This window comes from Gobius niger, assembly GCF_951799975.1.
Source record: "Gobius niger genome assembly, chromosome: 19".
Lineage (NCBI taxonomy): Eukaryota > Metazoa > Chordata > Actinopteri > Gobiiformes > Gobiidae > Gobius > Gobius niger.
In genome coordinates this window covers 20,746,422-20,767,375 of record NC_136870.1, presented here as the reverse complement: position 1 = coordinate 20,767,375, position 20,954 = coordinate 20,746,422, and the positions used below count along the sequence as shown (strand labels likewise).

The following is a 20,954-nucleotide window of genomic DNA, read 5'->3' as shown; positions in this document are numbered from 1 at the left end:
TTTTTTTTACTGCGAATAGTTTGTTGTTAGATTCTTACTTTTTAGAAACAGTCACCAACCAATTTCTTAATATTTTGATATTTCAGTCCAAGGAAAATGAAGAAATGCGCCTCACTTTGGCAGAGCTGAACACAACCTCTCCCTCCAGCCTCAGAAGCTTGAATAAAACACACAGCACAGACCCCCATAATGTCAGTAACCTGGTCTCCAACGACACGGATGGACGTTTGCACTGGGACGACGTCTGTTTGAAGGACGGGAGAGTCTATGTCCAAGGAGAGGAGTGGGACCCCGACCCCTGCACCTACTGTGGCTGCACGGTACCACCTTTTCATACTTGTTTGACACAGTATAGATGATTGATTATAGAACATTATTATTAAACATTAAAGGGACTAGATGCAAGTTGGTCATTTTTATGGTCACTACTGCCACCTCAGGTCTTACGCGTAACTGCAGCTTCTATATTAAGCTTGTGCATGACGGCACTTCGGACCCGAATTAACACCTTTTTGAGTGACAGTGCCGGATTTTAGAGGCAGTTGTGGTGAACAGGTCTGAGCTCATTCAACACATTAGGACATGGCTGGAACATGTAGAGGGAGGAAAATACTTAATTGTAACATTTTTAAACTCTGTATGTATAGCCCCTTTAATATACAGTAGGTTAAATAACGTATAGTAACATGTAGCATATAATCAGCTCACATCGCATTGCAGAATGCAAAATAGTTAAAAATCTATTTTTATTAAACAGTTGGGTCTGAAGGGGGAAAAAGCTATTTAGCTATTTTCTAATAAGGTCCGGTGCACTGGTTATTTTCATTTATTGGTCAGTAAATATTTTGAGAGCCAGATAATTATTCCCTGCTGGTGTTGACTCTTCCCAAAGTTTGTTCAAAACAAAGTTCTTGTTCTTGAGTTTATCAAAGTTTTGTACATTTTGGTGTCTTTGAATATTAAAAAACCAAAGAAACAAACTTTATTCATTAATTTTTTTAAAGGGTTAGTTTGTTTGTTTATTTGCTCAGAACAGCGCTAGACACTCACGAGACTCCTGTTCATAAACCTGACCACCATGTTTTTAGAGGTAGGTAAAACCGAAGTACCCGGAGGAAACTTGTATGGCTCCTCGATAAACGCCTCCTGGGTTTGTCCCTGTGTCAGAGCGTGGTGTCCTGCACTGGTCAGCTCCTCCACCTCCTCCGTCCTCTTACTCCTGTACAGCTTCCTCTGCTCCCTCTTTTCCACCACAGTCATCTTCTCCTTGTTTGTCCCTTTTTTGTTTTGTGTAGCTCCTCTTGTGGCACCTCCGCTGTACTGCAGGTGTAGGGGCTCTTGGTGCCTCTTCAGTGTTTCAGAAGAAGACATTTGTAGCTCTCAGATGACCTGGGTCCTTCATGATTAGTACGGACTCTCTGCAGTACAAATCAGCTGAACCTCAAATATTCAAATATAAAAATATTTGCATCGCGATGATGCAAAAAACAAAACGAACAAAAAAAACACTATGCTCAGTTGTAGCTTTGGTCCTATTTCCATCCACTTGCGCTCTCATTCATCCTGGCCCCAGAAAGGACCCTATTGTATATGTTCCTAAGTGGCCAGGGAAGCCAAAGCACTCGAAAAAACTTGCAAACTCCACCTAGAATAAAAAAAAACATATATAAATAACCTTTTTTTTCAATTGAATCCATAAAATTGCCATTTGACTGTAAGACTATGATTAATGCACTTACCGGCGACATTCTCCCATCAAACTGAGTAATTATTAGAAAAACATGAAAACCTGTCGTATGCACTTTAATCTTCATTGCCAACCATCTGCGGAAATCACACAATTAAATTCTACTCATAATTTTAATTACAACCATTCCTTTCCAACCGTAGCTGTTTTTCTTTGTCGTCGTGTCATCATTATTTGTCAGGAAACTCATTGCCATTACAAACCTCTGGAAGGGAAAAGTCGCTTAGCAGAACATCTGCACCGCCGTAACAGGCTCTGAGTGAGCAGATATTAATTACTCCTGCAGTTAAACGAGTGTTTGAGACGTGTTGTTTTGTTTGGCAGGATGGGAAGGTGGTGTGCCAGCAAGAGGAGTGTCCCCCGGTCTCCTGCATCAGCCCCACCTTTATAGACAACAAGTGCTGCCCCGTCTGTCTCGGTAAGATGAAACCATTTTGAGAACTAGACTTTGGACATCAGTGTATCTTTATTTAAGCCATACGGTACAACATTCGAATCTACGGAACAATAATTCAAATGAAATACAGGCTCTAATTTAGTAAAAGTGATGGGCGATACCACATTTTTTAAATTCGATATACTATACCGATACAAGAATGATATGGAGAGCTCAGTTCTCTGAGCAATCCTGCCTCACTTACTTTTTACATAATAATTAGTACTAGAATTAGTCTATACTTTTTACCTGGTTGATGAAGTAAGAACTACTTAAAAGTAGCCGTTTGGTATCTCTTTTTTTTTTTTTTTATTAGTTTATTTGACAGGGACATTGCACATTAATGAACATTTCTGTAAATGCACCAGAATTAGCCAAGAAGGCTGTTTTTCATCTGTTGTCCCTGGACAGGTGTACATTGTCTCCCTAAAAACATAATCAACAGTTGTCCAGTTATAAAATGCAGTAGCACATAAAATATGGCACACTGCACAGTGTTATATCGATACTAAGGTATGGTTAAGGTGTCCTCAGTATTTGGCCCATCCTTTGATGCTCTGGGGCGACCCATCAGGAGCAGTGGGCGATGATAGTGCCGCGCCCCGGGACCTATCTCCAGATGTCGAGCCAGGCTGATGGTCAGAATCACCTGGCTGGAGGATTAACGTATTGTGCATGTTTTTGGTTGATGGGGTAAATCGGAGAACCCGGGATGAAACCCATCCAGACTGCGAGGCAAGTTAGCGAGCGGCTCAGACCCCAGACACACTGACCCTGCTCTGTGTAAACGCATTGCCTTTTTGACATAGATTTCATTCAAGGTGAATTGGAGCGGCCACACTGAGCTGTGCATAACGCGCCCCAGGGGCAACGCACAAGATGCTTTCCTCAAAATCTAACCAATCCTATTTTTCCACGCGTACGTTAAGCATTATACGATACGTCTCCAGTGTGTTTGGCCTCGGCAACCGGGCCGCCCATCCCTACCTCTAAAAATGCATTAATCTTCCGAAGACCTGACTGGTAACTTTCCTTGGAGCAGGACATCACCAGCTTGTCTCCATGGAGATGTTACTGTTTTGCTTGGACAAACAAGCGGTTCAAGTACATGATGTCCCTTTCCAAATGCTTTATTTTGATAACATTTTGCAACAAATAATAATAGCAGACGTTTTGTTTTATCAGAGCTTTACGGTAGTTCAGTTGATGTTATGACATAGCAACATATAACTGGAAATATTTGGCAGTGTGACTTTAAGTTTCTGCACTTAATGAGCACATGAGGGACCAGACAGTAAGCTGTATAAAATCTAAAGTCAAATTGTTTCCACATTTACTCATATTCTAAGTCTTACTCACTCACTGGTTCCCGAAACAGTTATCTTTAAGAATCTACCGGGGGAAAATCTGATTTGACATTGGTGCCTTTACCTGGAGGTAGATTGTAATAGTCAAGACTCAATCATGGCATTACACCACATTGCATCACCCTGTTGGAAACATATTGGTTCCCAAGCGCCATGCTTCTGTTAATACACCGATCTAGGAAAAAAAAGAAGAGATTTTGTAATACATTTGAAATACATTTTTGCCTGTACAGATACCGAGGACGGCTGGACGCCCTGGTCCGAGTGGACTCACTGCTCCGTGTCCTGCGGCCGCGGGGGCCAACAGAGGGGGCGCTCTTGTAACGGCATCAGCTCCACCTGCTCCGGGCCGTCCGTACAAACACGCAGCTGCATGCTGGTCAAGTGTGATCGCAAAAGTAAGGCGCAATGACACATACATTACCACCTGTACTTACGACACTTGAATAAAAATAAGAACATTAACACAAAGCAAAAGCAGTGTGTTTCAATGCAATCTCCATTCTTAAAGCCCCCAGATCTAGGTCCTGTTTCAGCTCAGGAGACCAGGAGCTCTGCAGATTAGTTTAGTTTTTCTACATGTGTGTTCTACTACTACACTCATAATAGTAATAATAATAGTAATAGCTTGGATTTATATTGCCTATATATAACAATGGCAGCATGACCTGGAGTTGGATTATAACCACTAACCCAGCATGCGTTGTGCGCTCTATTTCATCTTTAATCACTGTCCCCCCTGTTTGACTGAAATACTGCCACTACTACCGCTTCTGCCACGATTACTCCAAGCGCTAAATCTCACCACTGTTGCTGCCGTACGTCGCTGGAGTGCGGCTATAAAAGTGAGACGTCATGTCGCATGTCTCCTCGTGTCCGGATCACATTCACGCCAATAAAACATGGAACAAAATGTAGTGCTCCTCCGAGAACCCAAACCCGTGACTGGCAAACGCACTGAGAGAGAGATAGGGATCGTTATTAAAACCACATTGAAGTGAAGGCCCACTGACGGCTCCTTGGCTTGTGGGGATTTTCCATTCGCTATCAGCTTGTCGAGGTTCTACGGTGAATGTGCGTTTGACAAGAGCTGGGGCCATGGGATTTCCTTGAGTTACTGTGCTTCTGCTACTACTGCTACTACTACTGCTACTACCAGTACTATTGCAACTCACCTGCTAATAATTACTATGACTTTTACTGCTGCGACTAGTACTTCTGTTTCTAATATGATCTCTACCTCTCCACTAACAGCACTATTGCTAACTACTGAGGTTACTGCAATTCACCTCATTACTTTCATGTTCGTTGCTATTAGGGATAACTTGTGATGAATTTGTGAGATGCCCAAGAATCCATGTTTAAAAAGCAAAGCAGAGGTTTGAGCCAAATTGAACAGTCACATGGCAGTACTGACGAGAAGGCAGGTGTCATTTGCCGACATTTGCTGCAGACTTATAAACACACATCGCATTTTTCAAGACTAAATATTAAGGATTTGTGATTTGTTGTTTTGAGGCTAAACGAAGTGCACTTGATCCACTCAGCAGCAAATGCTATAACTTCAGGGCACATGTTATTTGTACAAGATCTATCTGCCTCTTACCAAGTCACATAGGAGTCCACTTTATACAATCGTCATTATGAAACTATGACTACTTAAAGGGACTATACAGAGTTTAAAAATGTTAAAACTAAGTATTTTCCTCCCCCTACATGTCCTAATGTGAATGAGCCCAGAGCTGTTCACCACAACTGCCTCTAAAATCCTGCACTCACTTAAAAAGTTGCACTTAAAGGGGGGGTGTTATGCTAAATCGACTTTTGCAAGCTTTACATCATGTTATTATGTCATACCCTCATTAAAAACATGCCTGAAGTGTCGCCTTGGCACGTATTTTTGAGTAATCTGTAAAAACTCTGATGGCAGCCATTTTAGGGATAGGTTTGCCTGAGTCCTTCTAGGAACGCCCCCACCTCCTGGAGACGCCTCCGAGCTTTCGTCACCAGCCGAGTAACCAACCACTGCCCCTCAGCAGAACCCCCTCCCCACTGATGCCACAGACAGCGTGTGGAGGGGGCGTGTCGGAAAGGGTCAGAGGTTCTTAAAGAGACAGAGGCCTATTTCAAGACATTCGCTGCAGCCATTTTGAGAGAGCAATTTCATACAAGGCAGTTATCCTAATTTACTGCATTTACAGACCAACAGAAGGTTTGGTCATCATTGTAGTGTGATATAGGCTGGTGCTATGGGATTGAAAAAAGCATAATACCCCCTCTTTAATATAGAAGCTGCAGTTACGCGTAAAACCTGAGGCGGCAGTAGTGAGTATAAAAAGGTCCATCTTTCATCTAGTCCCTTTAAGTGGAGCCACTACAGGCAATATTGCACTCTATTCTATTACTCCATAGATTTATAAGGGAAATCGGAATTTCAAGGGCCATTTTCTCAAAGGGCATTTTTCTCTCATTATCTCTCATTTTTTTAAGATCTAATTCCTTGCCTGATTCAGTCAGTTTTAAATGTCAAAAAACAAGGCGAAATTTCAAATTTTACACATTTGCCACTAAAAAACTGCTCATTAAGATATCCAAAATTCCCTCTGAAAAAGTCTTAATAACTCATTGGTCAACAAAACAAAACCATAAATTTGAATCTGGCTCAATCCGTTATTCAGAGGGGAAATTCTGGGCATTTTTAGGCATAAATCGCCTTATAGCGAAGCACTTTGAATTGCCTTGTGTATGAATTGTGCTCTACAAATAAACTTGCCTTGCCTTATTTTTATATGAAAACATAAAATGACTTTGAAACATGCAATACATTTTTTTCTCATATGTAATGTTCAGCAAAAGTTTCAAATTGATATGAATAAAGTCAAAATTTTCCCTATTCACCTGCAGTGTCTCGCCTTAAAGGAATAGGCCACCGTTTTTCCATACTGAGATATGCTCTTGCCTCACTTTAGCCGAGTTAATATATCCCCGTCTGGTCTTTGTCCGTGCGCTCTGCCAGGCAAACGGAGCACATACGCAGCCTCTCCCACATATCACATAGCTCCAAAAAAGCTCACGATAGAAGCTACCAAGCTCTTCCACGTGTTCCCTATTTAAATAAAGTTACGTGAAGTGTTTTCATGCGAAGTATATTTACACAGAAATGTAACATGTCGATTTTATAAGCAGATAAAAAGGGGTACTATATTGTGAGGCGTAATGATACGAGGAGCAAAACGTCCGCGCAGTAACTCCTAAAGGTTATTGACAGAAGTGAGCGGGGGAAGTCTTTAGGAGTTACTGCGCGGACGTTTTGCTCCTATATATTAGAGCAAAACTATATTTTAACTAAATATTATATATTAGATATATTAACTCGGCTAAAGTGAGGTAAGTATATCTCAGTATGTAAAAACGGTGGCCTATTCCTTTAAATAAAAAAATGTTTTTTTGTGTGTTATATTGTGGCAACTGTTTCATTTCTATGTCTGCTATGGGCTATATGCACAGTGACCCCACGTGATTTCCGCCTGGACAGTCAGCCAGACGCTGTCCTTCCTGTCCGTTATCCCTTCCCATTAAAAATGAGCAGGTCCCACAGAAATGAAGCGATAGCTTAAGACTAGGTAAAGGACAGCGAGTAAAAGATGTGACTGGAGCAGGTTAAAAAATATTACATGAGACATAACGACTTCATAACGGTGGATGTTTTGGTCTTGAGGCTAACGCGGCTAACAAAATACAAAATAAAACTAGCGCAAAGTTTTGACCGAGCCTGCCCAAAAAACAATCGTCCTGTTAGTAGTTTAAATAATATTTACTTGTTTACATGTTATATTATCATTTTTCAACACTAGCCTTTAGCTCTAAGATAAAAGCTATCTTACAACAGCTGGCGTTTCCTTTGGGTGCTGGATTCACAGCGAACATGATGTTTGTGATACGTTGCTGTGACTGTCCATCAGTAACTCGTTGTCCTTAACCAGATCCTGAGCTATCTCTATATTTGTGTGGGAACCTGCTAATTGTGAATGTAAACGATCGCTGACAGGAAGTCCAGCGTCTGGCTGACTGTCCAGGAAGACGTCACGTGGGGAAACTGTGCATATAGCCTATTACTCCTACTATTCTTTTATTGCTACTGCTAATACTGCAGCACATTACACTCCTTTTGCTCTGTCGAAAAGACATTTTGATGGTCTCTCTAGTTGGCTTCTATACTTCAATTACTGTCACTACCACTAATACTGCTATTATTACTACTACTACTCCTACTACACAATTACACAAGCAGCATCAACACAATTGTTGATGCTGCTTCACTCCTCACCCGTCCTGTTCCCTCTGCTCCCGGTGCAGTGCGCTTGGACGGCAGCTGGGGCCACTGGTCTCCTTGGTCGGCCTGCTCTGTCTCCTGTGGGGAGGGGAGCACGACTCGGGTGCATCTCTGTGACAGCCCCGCTCCGCAGAAGGGGGGCCGAGGGTGCGGCGGGGCGGAGAGGGAGAGCCAACCCTGCACCAAGCAACTGTGTCCAAGTGAGTCCATACATGCACCAGAATCCAAGGGAAATCTGAACATATATATATGTGCTGAATACTATTCCTTCGTGTGAATAAACAATAGTAATTGTGTTAGATGTAATGAGAGCTGCTGACCCTCGAAGTGTCTGTCAAGAAACAGCATTGGCTCACAGGCAAATCTACTCTGTCAACACTGGCTTTGCTTAAGTGTCTGTTCTGGACGAGTTCTTGATCAACCCAATGTTTTTCTTCACACAAATGTCCAGCTCAAATTAAAGTCATGTCACGCCTGTATGTTATTTCTTTATTTCAAGCATTGCATTTATCTTGGACATCTCAATAGCTTGCACTTGGAAACCCCCTTTATACCCAAAGAAACCAGGTGAAAGAACTCAATCTAAAAATAGACTTAAGTATTGACCGGCAGCCTCGTAAATTGCTATACTTGACCAAAGAAAACAAAGAGTGGCAAAATAACTGGTTTTCGTCTGACATTAGTACATTTGAATGGCCGTATTGCTTTGTAAATGCAGTTGCGGGAGGCTGGAGTGGCTGGTCCGAGTGGTCGCTCTGCTCCCACTCATGCGGAGGGGGGCTGTCCAGCAGACACAGGGCGTGCTCTAACCCCGCCCCGGCTCACGGGGGGAAAGCCTGCGCAGGAGACTCTGTGGATTACGAAGCATGCAACACACAGCCGTGTCCTATAGGTAAGAGCCAGCCTGTCTGAAACAGCGGGGAGAAAAGATATTCTTTTTGGCTGTAACGATATTACAGTATTCACTTTTAAAACTGGAGGATTCACACGTTGGGTTGCGTTGGGTTTCATGCCTGTTAGGATCTGGCAACCCAAAGCATGGGGCTTCAGAATGGACAACTGCATAACTTCAAATCATAACGCCGCCCAAGAAGTGACTTCCTGTTTCGATCCAGCACACCAAAATAAAAGCACACAGCTCATCTCATTGATTAGTTCAGCAGGTACTTGCAACATTACAAGAACATCATTTTGTCAGTTTTGTCTGTTAATAGGCAGAAAGAAAGATTAACTAATGAACTGCCAAACAAATGAAAAGATGGAGCTTTTATTTTTGTGTGCTTGATCAAAACAGGAAGTCACTTCTTGGGTGGCGTTGTTTTGATTTGAAGTTATGCACAGAGTCAATAGGCAGTGGGTCAGCTTAAACCTGTACAGTACATGATATTAGTCTTTTGGTATTCACATTTTCGTCATTTATGTGCTTACAGACGTCTGTTTACAGTCTAAACCATGTTTCCCCGGAGTGAGCTGCACCTCCCATCCTGGCGGGTCGTGGGAGTGCGGCCTCTGCCCTCTGGGTCTGAAAGGGAATGGGACTCACTGTGAAGATGAAAACGAGGTCATGAGACTAATCATGTTTTCTAATAATGTTTCCATGACCTTCATTTAGAGTAGCAATATTTTAAAACTTTTCTCAATAGGCAGAACATTAAAATTACATCCTTCTTTTTTTCTTGCCCCCTTCAGTGTGAGGTGGAGGGTGTTTGTGTGACTGCATGCGTTAACACTGACCCAGGGTACTACTGTCTGCCCTGTCCTCGTCGGTACAAAGGCACTCAGCCGTTTGGATTGGGGTGGGAGGAGGCAAACACCAACAAACAGGTGAGTTTTTTGAGTTGATCAATGGAAATGAATGGTGATGAAGTCCATCAGTGAGAGAGATCTGGTTCATCAGTGAGTCAGAGATTTGGTTTGATTTTGGCAAAACAAAAGCTACTTATGGCCGTCTATTAAACAGCTGTCACAAAATAGCAGATTGTATTTTTATATTTATTGATTCACTTTGATTCTCTTTGTTGTTGTTTTTTTTTAGATTTGTGAGCCTCATAATCCCTGCAAAGACAACACTCACTCGTGCCATAAATTTGCTGAATGCGTTTACCTGGGGCTGGGGTCTGAGCTGCTGTTTAAATGCGTGTGCTCCGTGGGCTTCGCTGGGGACGGCTTCCTGTGCGCAGAGGACTTGGATCTGGACGGATGGCCCAATCAACGACTGCCCTGCAAACTGAACGCAACCTACCACTGCCAGAAGGTACCGCCGAGTTTAAGATGGAAGCTTTGCAGACTAGACATCAGTGAAATGCTGTTCTCAGGCCAAATGTTCATAGTGCACCAATCACATTTGTTGCTGATGGGCACCTAGCAATTGATATATGGTGTCACTTAAAATGTCGTCTGGAAAGGGCACTTTACCACCAAAGGTCTGCATCGCGTAGTGAGGTTGGAGCAGCCTCTGCAGGTGCCAGTGAGAATGGCCTGAGACAATGCCAAATTTTAACCAACAGCATGAAGCTACGCCGCAGTTTGAGAATGGGTTCAGTGATGGTTGAAATTATGAGAAATAATATGAAAAACACTTCCGGTCTGTCTTTTACACTACAATATACCCAACACTACAGTCCAGGAAATAAAAGAAAAGACCAAACTCAACAGGATTACTCAAACCTGCATGAATAAGGCAGAATACTACTCCAATTATGCTTCGATGTGATATTAAAACATGGTAATTGCTAAAAAAAAGAGGAGTTTTGAGCATTTAAAGTCCCCTTTAAAGCAGTACTAAGTAACTCTTGCCCCTAGAGGCCATCAGCGCAACTGCAGGTGTCGTATCAAGTTACGATTTTTTAACGTATTAATTGTCTTGGAGAGTAAATACTACGCTGACAGGAAAGGCGAAGGGAGAGAGGGATATTGTACATCCAATTATACAATGGAAATAATTGTTTTCACTCAAACTTGGCTGTAAATACTGTTTAAAGTGACGTTAGCCCGCAGTTAGCTTTGCCCGTTAGCATGTTAGCTTCTTCTTCGTGATTCCATTTGTGTGTATTGGTTGCTCCGGTCCGGTGGCAGTCAAGTTGCAAACATGGTTTTCTGGCCAGAAACACCAGGGGGAGATGAAAGACACCCCCCAATCATCCCATAAACACTTGTATTACCCCCACAGGGACTATGAAAATGATCTATTAAGGCAAACACGTTACTTAGTACTGCTTTAAAGTGATAGTAAGTTTGCAAAGTGAGAGTGAAATTTGAAAGTAAACATTCAAGCTTCTCCCGCTCCCTCCTGATTGGACCCGTCAGGTCGGTTCACAGGAAAAGCTTGTCTCATTGGTCAAAGTGGTATCCCGGGGATTCTCATCAGTTGCTAAAATCAGCAAAGGACTTTAGAAAAAGTATTCTTTTTTAATATTTGTTATGTTACCTCAAATTTCAGACCCAGGCGGTCAATTATGCACAATCTATAAAATATGTAAAGCATTTAAACTTACAGACTATCGCTTTAAAGAGGAAAAAAAAATATCTTCATAGTTGTTTGATTTGCACATCAATGTTGTGACTCTGAAAATTAAGAAGAAACTTACATGACATCACTTCATGACATCTGTGTTTTAATATTTTCAGCTTAATTAGAAAATATTATTACACATATGTCATGAAGTGATTAAATTAGGGCTAAATGAATGCTTTTAATCTTGTGTTATAGTTTGCTTTCTTTTACTGATCAAAGTGATAACCCACAGGACAATTGCCCGACAATCCCTAACTCTGGACAGGAAGACTGGGACAAGGATGGACTTGGAGACGCCTGTGATCGCGACGATGATAATGATGAAATTCTCGATGAAAGGGTGAGCACTGGGACTCTTGGACCAAAAACATTCCCCTCTCTTTGTGAACGAACTGTGATATTGTACTTTCCTTTGTCTGATTCAGGACAACTGCCCCCTGGTGTATAACCCTCGCCAGTTCGACTCCGACCTGGATGGCGTAGGGGACAGGTGCGATAACTGTCCGTTTGAGAGCAACCCCCTGCAGACAGACACCAACGACGATGGAGAAGGCGACGCGTGCAGCCTAGACATCGATGGAGACGGTAGGAAACTGGACTGTGCGATTTCACAGGGGCAGAAATCTCCAGTTCTGCATCTCCTCACTGCATGATGGTTGTCTAAATATCATTATCAAAGACTAAAAGTAAATTATTTGATTAAATGACACTGTGCTCATTTCTTCCGTCACATAAATATAACCATTGCCTATTCTTTTCCTTTTTTCTTTTGCAGAGGTTCTGAATGACCGAGACAACTGTCCGTTCATTTACAACACAGACCAGAGGGACACAGATTTGGACGGAGTGGGAGACCAGTGCGACAACTGCCCTCTGCTGCACAACCCCCGGCAGGTCTGGAATTAAGCAACATCGTGTATGAGGAGTTTCATGTATATGTGCTTTTACATACATGTTTTTTTTACTATAATGGAACTAAACCAGGACTAATCAACATACCGTCTGCCTCCTTGCAAAATTGCTAAAACCTCTTTTACCGAATCTCTTTTTATCATGTATATTTTCTCCAAAACCTAAAGTTTGACTTCAGCAATTTTTCTATATGATTGCAACAATATAAAATAAATATGGGAAAGGCCAGTCGCTCCCTGATTGGCCAGACATTAGCAGCCAATGATAAGTGGTGCTCCAACCATGACGTCACCTCCTCAAGACAATGTTTGGTTAAACTAATCTAAACTAACCATATACCTGACCCTAATCCTAATCTTAAAGAGGGGCTATTATGCTTTTTTCAATCACATAGCACCAGTCTATAGCACACTACAATGATGACGAAACCTTCTGTTGGTCTGTAAATGCAGTAAATTAGAATAACTGTCTTGTATAAAATTGCTCTCTCAAAATGGCTGTAGCAGATGTCTTGAAATAGGCCTCTGTCTCTTTAAGAACCTCTGACCCTTTCCGACACGCCCCCTCCACACTCTGTCTGTGGCATCAGCAGGGAGGGGGTTCTGCTGAGGAGCAGTGGTTGGTTACTCGGCTGGTGACAAAAGCTCGGAGGCGTCTCCAGATTACTCAAAAATACGTGAATGTGCCAAGGCAACACTTCAGGCATGTTTTCAATGAGGGTATGACATAATAACATGATATAAAGCTTGAAAAAGTCGATTTTGCATAATACCTCCCCTTTAAGGATAGTCAAGTTTTACGGAATCAATATGCAAATGTGGCTATTCCCATCCTGGAAAAACAAAATGCATCCTGGACACCCTTCCCTGTGTTAGCATAAAAAACAATATGTTGTCCGAGATGGTGTAGAATAGATCACTGGTTCCCAAAGTGGAGCTTGGAATCCCCTCTGGGGTTGCGGGACACTGAATTGGGGGTCTCAAGATGATTTTGAGACTTTTTTTTTTAATATTTCTGACATTGAATTTGGTGTGCAGCATGTTTTAGTGAAATCAAGCCAAATAACACAGCTTCCAAACTGGATTGTATATGTTTTGCAGCTTACTATGAATGTTAATTACATTTTTACAAAAGGGGGTCTTGAGTTGTTTGTTGAGTGATTTTGGGGCTCAAGCCTGAAAAGTTTGGGAACCGCTGGAATAGATGATAAACAGACAGGAGTATGGATGTGTTATGCAGGTTTATGCATCAGTTCGGGACCCCAAGACATGAACTCAAGACATTGTTCCAGTCTGACCGTTAAAGTCTGCCGATTCTTCCATATAAAGAGCGATAAGTATTCTCTGTTGACGTCAAGTCAAAACCAACAGTGCCTAAGATTACAATTGCATTCCCTGTGTTCCAGCTGGACTTTGACAGCGACCTGGTGGGGGACCTGTGTGATGATAACCGAGACATCGACGAGGACGGGATTCAGAACTCCCTGGACAACTGCCCCTACGTCTCCAACAGCAACCAGGCCGACCAGGACCAGGACGGGCTCGGGGACGCCTGCGACCACGACGACGACGACGACGGTGTCCCCGACGACCGCGACAACTGCCGACTGGTGCCAAACAGAGACCAGAGGGACTTCGACGGTCAGGAGTTTGGCAACAATACATCACAAGCACATCGTAGTAGTCGTATTCATGTATTATAGTTTTGTGCAGAAAGCAACCCAATGGACGCCTTTCTGGTGAACCATGCAGGGTGTTGTCAGTCCTCGCATGAGTTGGTAGATGATGCGACTATACCTTGGTTATCCTCTGTAGGCAAATCCAATAATGAGTTGTTGTTTTTTTAGCAAGTTCAGCCACTTTAAGGTCTCTAGTACAAAGTTCCAGATCAGAATACTCCCCTCCTACTGGGCAAACAGCCTGCCAGAGTCAACCGCAAGGCACGGTTTATTTCTCAATGGGATACTGTGTGTTAATAGTAGTCGTACTATATGCAGTTAGACAGGTTGTTGCACTAATTAAGGTTGGAATAGTGAGAGAGTATTTAAGTAGCTACTCTCACAGACAAGAAGACTCCTATTTTACAACCACGGCTTCCGACAACCATGAAATAACAGAGCTTTCTCGCAATTTTTGTTACGATCAACCCCAAAACAATCAGATGCTGGAAGAGATGCATAGCCCAAGGACACAATATCAGATAAAAGCGACATTTAAAGTCAGCGTCCTCCTCAGCCATGTCCCTTTTAGAGACAAAGTTGTCTCTAAACCTTTCTCATAGGGCTAATCTTTATCACATATAGGGTATGACAGATTGATTGTGGACAGGCAGTACCTCTGAGTGCATATCCTTGCTTCAGTGAACCAAAAAAACCATGCTCTTGTTAAAGCAATCAGTACAAATATACAAACATTATGGCTCCCGCGAGTATCACAATATCATCCACATTCACCTAGTTTAATCTGTCTGGCAGTGCACACTTTATATTGCTATGCTAACTCTTGCTATGCTATGATAACTTGTGTTTATTGCCCGTGTTTTGTTTGTTTCCTGTAGGCGACGGCAGCGGGGACGCGTGTTTCGATGACTTCGACAACGACAGTGTTCCCGATGCGTTAGACGTCTGTCCGTTGAATCAGGAGATCGGCTTCACGGATTTCCGGAAGTTCCAGGTGGTTTTGTTGGACCCGAAAGGCACCACGCAGTCCGACCCGCTGTGGCTGATCAGGAGCCAGGGCACAGAGCTGCTGCAGACGGCCAACTCCGACCCGGGCATCGCTTTAGGTAGATCCATAACAGAGAGATCCATTTAGCTGCACTGAATCACAGGATCATGGTCTGTATAGGTCCCTCGACTTTTTATCTACCTTTCTGCAACGAAAGAATACATTCCAGAGCTAGAAGTTTACTAATCAATATTATTAATAGACGCCTTTATTATGGATTTTGGTGGGAAAATATATTTTAGTGGGTATAATAGCCTTATAATTGACAGCTGCACAAGTTAACCTCTTATCCCCCGCCCTAACCAAGAGCATTTTCTCAAGTTCAGTTTTACCCAAATGTAAAAGATTCTCGACTGGATTAATGCCTCATTTGAAAGCTAAGGCCCACAAAACTGATCATAACTTTTTTTTGTCACATTCAGCACTTTTTTTTGTCTGTTTTTTTGTCATTTTTCTTTGCTTTCTTCATCTCTTTTTTTCCTTGTTTATTGACGGTTTTTTGTTGTTGTGTTTTCGCCATATTTTTGTCACTTTTTAAGTTGTGTTTTTATCACTTTTTTGTTGCATTTTTGTCACTTTTTGTGGCTCTTATTTTACTTTTTCATCCATTTTTACTCTTATTTTTGTCACTTGTTTATTGTGTTTTTGTTGCTCTTTTTGGTCTTTTTTTTGGTTGCATTTTCATCCTTGTTTTCTGCGCTTTTTTTCAAGAAGGTTTTAGATATGGGCGAAGCCGAACTGGAGAAAATGTGCTCCGTTCTGGCGGGGGTTAAGAGGTTAAAGAGAAATTTCAGGATTTTTGACATAGGGCCTCATTTGCTAGTTTTTTTTTTATAATTCATGCAGTCCTTATATTTGAAGAGTTGAGTGGTGCTAGGCTAGTGCTAGGCTAGTGCATGTCTATGGTAACTAGTAGCCTGCATTAAAAACCTATTCAAAATCATGGGGTCGTCCTCCAAACGTTGCCATATCTGATTTGTAGAAAGCTCCTTTGTGAATTCCACGTGTAGTAATGCAACCAGGAAGCTGATGCTGCTCAAATATAAGTTCTTTTAAAAGCAAAATGGTTTATTTAAAAAAAATATTTAGTCAACACAGACATCTATATCGCTAGTCTGGTGTTATAAGTGATCTGTGCTTGGGTCAGACTGTTTTTAATGCAGGCTACTGGTTACCATAGACATGCACTAGCCTAGCACCACTAAACTCTGCAAATATAAGGACTGCTTGAATTAAAGATATATATGTTTCCAGAAATCAACAACACTCTGGATAACGAGGCCCTATGTCAAAAATCCTGAAATATCCCTTTCTAATGCAAATAATACAAAACTGAACCTCAGAGTAACAGCCTGCTCTTCTATCCTGCCTTTGTTACTTAATTACATAGAAGCAAGAGGAATTACCACACATAGGAATTAGTCTAAGGTTACAATCTAGTGCCACATAATAAATAAATAAATAAATGGCAACAATCAGCCTATTAAAACTGACATATCGTAAGTGATCCCCATGGTAACGCAGGGCAGAATTGGAGGATGACAGAGAGCTTTCGATGGACTTTTAGCAGGCAGAAACAAATCAATATACTTCTCTAAAAGTTTGAAATTACATAACTAAATCAAATTGCCTTTTTGGCCAGCAGCACTTCCATACACACTGAAAAGTTTCAGATATTTGCATTTATCTTTCTTTTTTTATTTAGTTATGTTAGACCTGTAACCTGATCACAGTTACTTATCATTCATTAGTATTTGAGGCAAAATATATTGCTTTTTTTATGCTACACTCAAACTCACAAACACGCTCTCGTTCATCCCGGCCACCAAGCGGACCCCATTGTACATATTTTAGGCTTAGGGGAACATGGAGCACCTGAAGGAAGCCTACACAGACACATGCAAACTCCACAGAGGAGTCCCGCCTGGCCTGGGGATCGATCCTGTATGGTGTTATGGCAAAAGAAGCATCTGTCTCTCTCGCTCTCTTTCTCCTCACTCTCTGGAGAAAAAAGCAAAAACAAACTGATTGATTTCTTGTTAGTCCACACACACATTGACAACACACCGTATTCCCCAGGTTTTCACCGGTTCAGCGCTGTGGACTTCAGCGTGACCTTTTACGTGAACACAGACAGGGACGACGACTACGCGGGGGTTGTGTTCGCCTATCAGTCCAGCAGACGCTTCTACGTGGTCATGTGGAAACAGGTCTGTGTTGCCCCTCACTCGGTCAGACGGGTCACATTATAAGGATTTCATTCGAGCAGGGGTTCAGGGTCAGACCAATTTGGATGCATAAGGTGGTAACAAACCAATACAGCCAGCAGTTTGCTCTTCATTATTGTAGAAGTGGTTATATTAGGATAGTGCCGAAATCCCTAGCATCTATTGTCTCAAACTTTGCACAAGGAAAGTGGCAGCTTTAGCTTCTTTAGGCACATTTAACGGCAAGAAAAATACACGTTCAGCAGGATGTGTGTTTGTTTATTCAGCAGATTTTGTGATTTTGTTTGGTGAGCGCAGGTGTCCCAGGCGTACTGGGAGGAGAGGCCTTCAAAAGCGTTCGGCACTGCGGGACTCTCCATCAAACTGGTCAACTCCACCACGGGACCGGGGGAGTATTTGAGAAATGCTCTGTGGCACACCAGAAACACGAGAAACCAGGTATCACTGGGGCACATATATTTAGGACTGATGAACCATGGTGCAATAAAGTTGATGTTATGAAGTCATATTCAACCAAGACGTGCTTCTATCCACATTGTTACTGTTAGGTTGACATTTAATTCAAGTGTTTTCTGTGCAATGACAAGTTCAGAGAGCCCATTTTTTACTTTCATTCATTTACTTTCCGTCAGTGTTTTTTTGTTTTGTTTTTCCCAGCAAAAGTTGCATAATGCACCTTTAAATGTTCTTGCTGTACCTGTGTAGAAGAAGAAGAAGATCTTTATTTATATAGCACCTTTCACAGACAGGGTCTGAACACCACCATGCATTCATTGTACATTGTACATGTTTTTAGTGGTAGGGGAAACCTACTCAGACACGGGGAGAACATGCAAACTCCACACAGAAAGGCCCCGTCCAGGTGGGAATCGAAACCGGGACCTTCTTGCTGTGAAGCAAGAGCGTTAACCGCTGCACTATAGTGCCGTGTACATTTCCTCCAGATAGTTCCCCAACTAAAAACATGCTCAATAGGTTTACATCTGTGATCAGGGCTCCCTAAAAGAATGATTCTGAAATTTCACTGGACTTTCAAGGATTAAATTTGGACAACATGTTGAGCGGGGACAGGCTTTCACTGGTTTATGCTGTTGTCTTTAGGGAAACTTGCCAGTGTGAGTGCGGCGGCCATGGCACAGATGTGGCCCTCACTTCTGTGGGCCCAGGGCACCTATGGCCAATAATAATAACAGTTTAGTGCTATGAGAAGCTCGCCAAGCCCAACACAAATGTTACAACACATTATTATTACAATTAGATAGTCTTAAAGGAGTCACCTGATAGTGGATAACATAATGACAATAGTCTTAATTAAATTAATCCAATATCATTTCTTTCCATCTTTTTCTCTAATCCTTGTCTATGAGCTCACGGTGTTGAATAATGAGCCGCGCTGCAGCTGACTCTCTGTGTCTCTTTCAGGTGAAAACATTGTGGCACGACCCAAATAAAATCGGCTGGAAACATTTCACGGCATATCGCATTCACCTCATTCATCGACCCAAGACTGGCTTCATCCGGTATGGACTATTAAAAGGTCACATATTAGGAAAAATTGATGATCCCCTATACTACATAAAAAAAACATACAGAAGGAAATTGAGAAACAACACAGCCATTTTTTTTTCCCCTCACATACAGCTCCAAGCATCCCCTTTCTCGATGTCACTGCTCATTAAAAAGGTCAGCTCAAACTTGCAAAAACAATTATAGACAACTACTACTTGTACATGTTTTATAATATGAAAATATTGCAAAGGACTCCTGTACCTCCAGGGGTCCCTGGACCTCTAATAGGGAAACAATGGACTTTCATCAGACCAATCTACCTGCCGGCGCCCCTTTATGTTAGCTATTAAGCCAGAATTTGTAATGATTGAGGCTTCTTGATTGAAAACTTAGTCTCCATTCATTACTTTCTATTCAGTTCCTGTTTAGTTTTAGAATTAAAATTGTTAAGTCGACAACTTCAACCGTGTTTGCTTGGCGCTGTATTATTTGCGGCACAAGCAACTCAGCAAGTTTACCTCAACTTATCTCAATCATTTCGCTCTATGCTGCTGATGCATAATCCTTTTACCATGCGCCCGTGTGCCTGAAGCACCTGTGTTTTTCTAATTTAAACCGTAAAAACATTGGCACCGCCGTTGCGCTTTCACTCCAGGATCCGCGTGTTTGTCTGCCAGAGCTTATGAAGATTTAAACGACGAGACAACACAACGCAACATCTAAAAATCTGCTCGGATCACGTTGCGTTCCCCCTTGTAGGAAAACCCTCAGATGTTCTTTGACTGCGGGATACCATCAATCTTTAAGAGTTATTACATGAAAGCTGCGTAATAATTTACTATTTGCACCGCAGCCTCACAAGCCCGCCACATCCGCTGCAGCGAGTTACACTTCTCACTAATGTGCTTGCAAAAAAAGCCCGCGAGCAACAATATCTTCTTTTTTCTTTTTTTTATAGCACAGATGGAGAACAATCTCAAGGTTTCCTAGCACAGAGGCGAAGCTGTTAAAAAAAAAAAAAAAACTAAACTGTGGAGAGATGCATTATGGGTAGATTGTGTTGCTGATGTTGAGATTGTTAAATGGAATTTGAAGCCGCTTGGATTCGTCTTTTGAAGGACAGAGTTGCAATGTTTGTTATTTGCCGTTAAAATGCTTTAGAATGGCTGTATTGACGTTTTTTTGACCAAGGAGATGATGAAAAATACAGAGCTGGCGCAGCGAGAAAGAAAGTTTTGGTTCATGTGCGGAGCTTGTTCTCAGCATGACTGCGTAGGGTTACTGCAGGTGTTCCAGGTTAACCTGTCACTAAAGTGTAATAGGGTTCCCTCTCCTAAATAAAGATCAAATACCATTAGTTCTTCAGCTAATAATAATCACAGCAGTGGCACCATTGGTTAAGCCCTTAACCCCCAAATGAACAGTTTCTCCAGCTTGGCTTTAACCAAATCAAAAAGTTCTTGAAAAACTTAAATCTTAAATTATGAACATGGACAAAAAGTGTCAAAAAAAGTGACAAAAATGTGACAAAAAAGTGTCAAAAAAGTGACAAAAATGTGTCAAAAATGTGATGGAAAAAGTGACAAAAAGGTGACAAAAAAGTGACAAAAAAGTGATAAAAAAGTGACAAAAAGTGACAAAAATATGACGAAAAAGTGACAAAAATATGTCAAAAATGTGATGAAAAAGTGACAAAAAGAGACAAAAATATGACGAAAAAGTGACAAAAATATGTCAAAAATGTGATGAAAAAGTGACAAAAATGTGATGAAAAAGTGACAAAAAAGTGACAAAAATATGACAAAAAAGTGACAAAAATGTGATGGAAAAGTGACAAAAATGTGGCAAAAAAGTGGCAAAAAAAGTGATGGCAACAACGAGGAAATAGACCAGTTTATATCAGTTTTGTTGGTCTTAGCTTTCAAATGAGGCGTTACCCGACAACTTATAGGCTGTAAGCTCCAGTTGAGAAGCTTTTAGATTTGGGTAAAGCTGAACTAGAGAAAATATGCGCTCAGTTAAGGCCGAGGTTAAGAGGTTAAGTGTTTCTCAATAACCAGATGGTAGCCGACTAAGGCTGGGGATTGCCAACAACGATACAAGTATGAATCTTGATACAGATTCATACTTGTATCTGTATGAATCGATAGTACGATACATATTCTGACTCTAGTGTATCGCC

At 41.7% G+C, this 20,954-nt stretch overlaps 1 protein-coding gene across 1 annotated transcript in view; it reads left to right on the top strand.

Annotated features, from left to right (window-relative positions):
* The window catches only part of LOC306978531 (thrombospondin-2-like), a 29,487-nt gene that overhangs the window by 6,027 nt on the left and 2,506 nt on the right, over window positions 1–20,954 (top strand). The window contains exons 4-19 of the mRNA XM_079577126.1: window positions 87–320; window positions 2,072–2,165; window positions 3,784–3,948; window positions 7,907–8,083; window positions 8,602–8,775; window positions 9,314–9,444; window positions 9,573–9,707; window positions 9,919–10,137; window positions 11,630–11,737; window positions 11,823–11,982; window positions 12,173–12,291; window positions 13,715–13,949; window positions 14,866–15,093; window positions 17,115–17,245; window positions 17,561–17,701; window positions 18,686–18,783. Of these exons, the coding sequence (XP_079433252.1) occupies window positions 87–320; window positions 2,072–2,165; window positions 3,784–3,948; window positions 7,907–8,083; window positions 8,602–8,775; window positions 9,314–9,444; window positions 9,573–9,707; window positions 9,919–10,137; window positions 11,630–11,737; window positions 11,823–11,982; window positions 12,173–12,291; window positions 13,715–13,949; window positions 14,866–15,093; window positions 17,115–17,245; window positions 17,561–17,701; window positions 18,686–18,783 (2,549 nt within the window). The remainder of the gene's footprint in view (window positions 1–86; window positions 321–2,071; window positions 2,166–3,783; window positions 3,949–7,906; window positions 8,084–8,601; window positions 8,776–9,313; window positions 9,445–9,572; window positions 9,708–9,918; window positions 10,138–11,629; window positions 11,738–11,822; window positions 11,983–12,172; window positions 12,292–13,714; window positions 13,950–14,865; window positions 15,094–17,114; window positions 17,246–17,560; window positions 17,702–18,685; window positions 18,784–20,954) is intronic.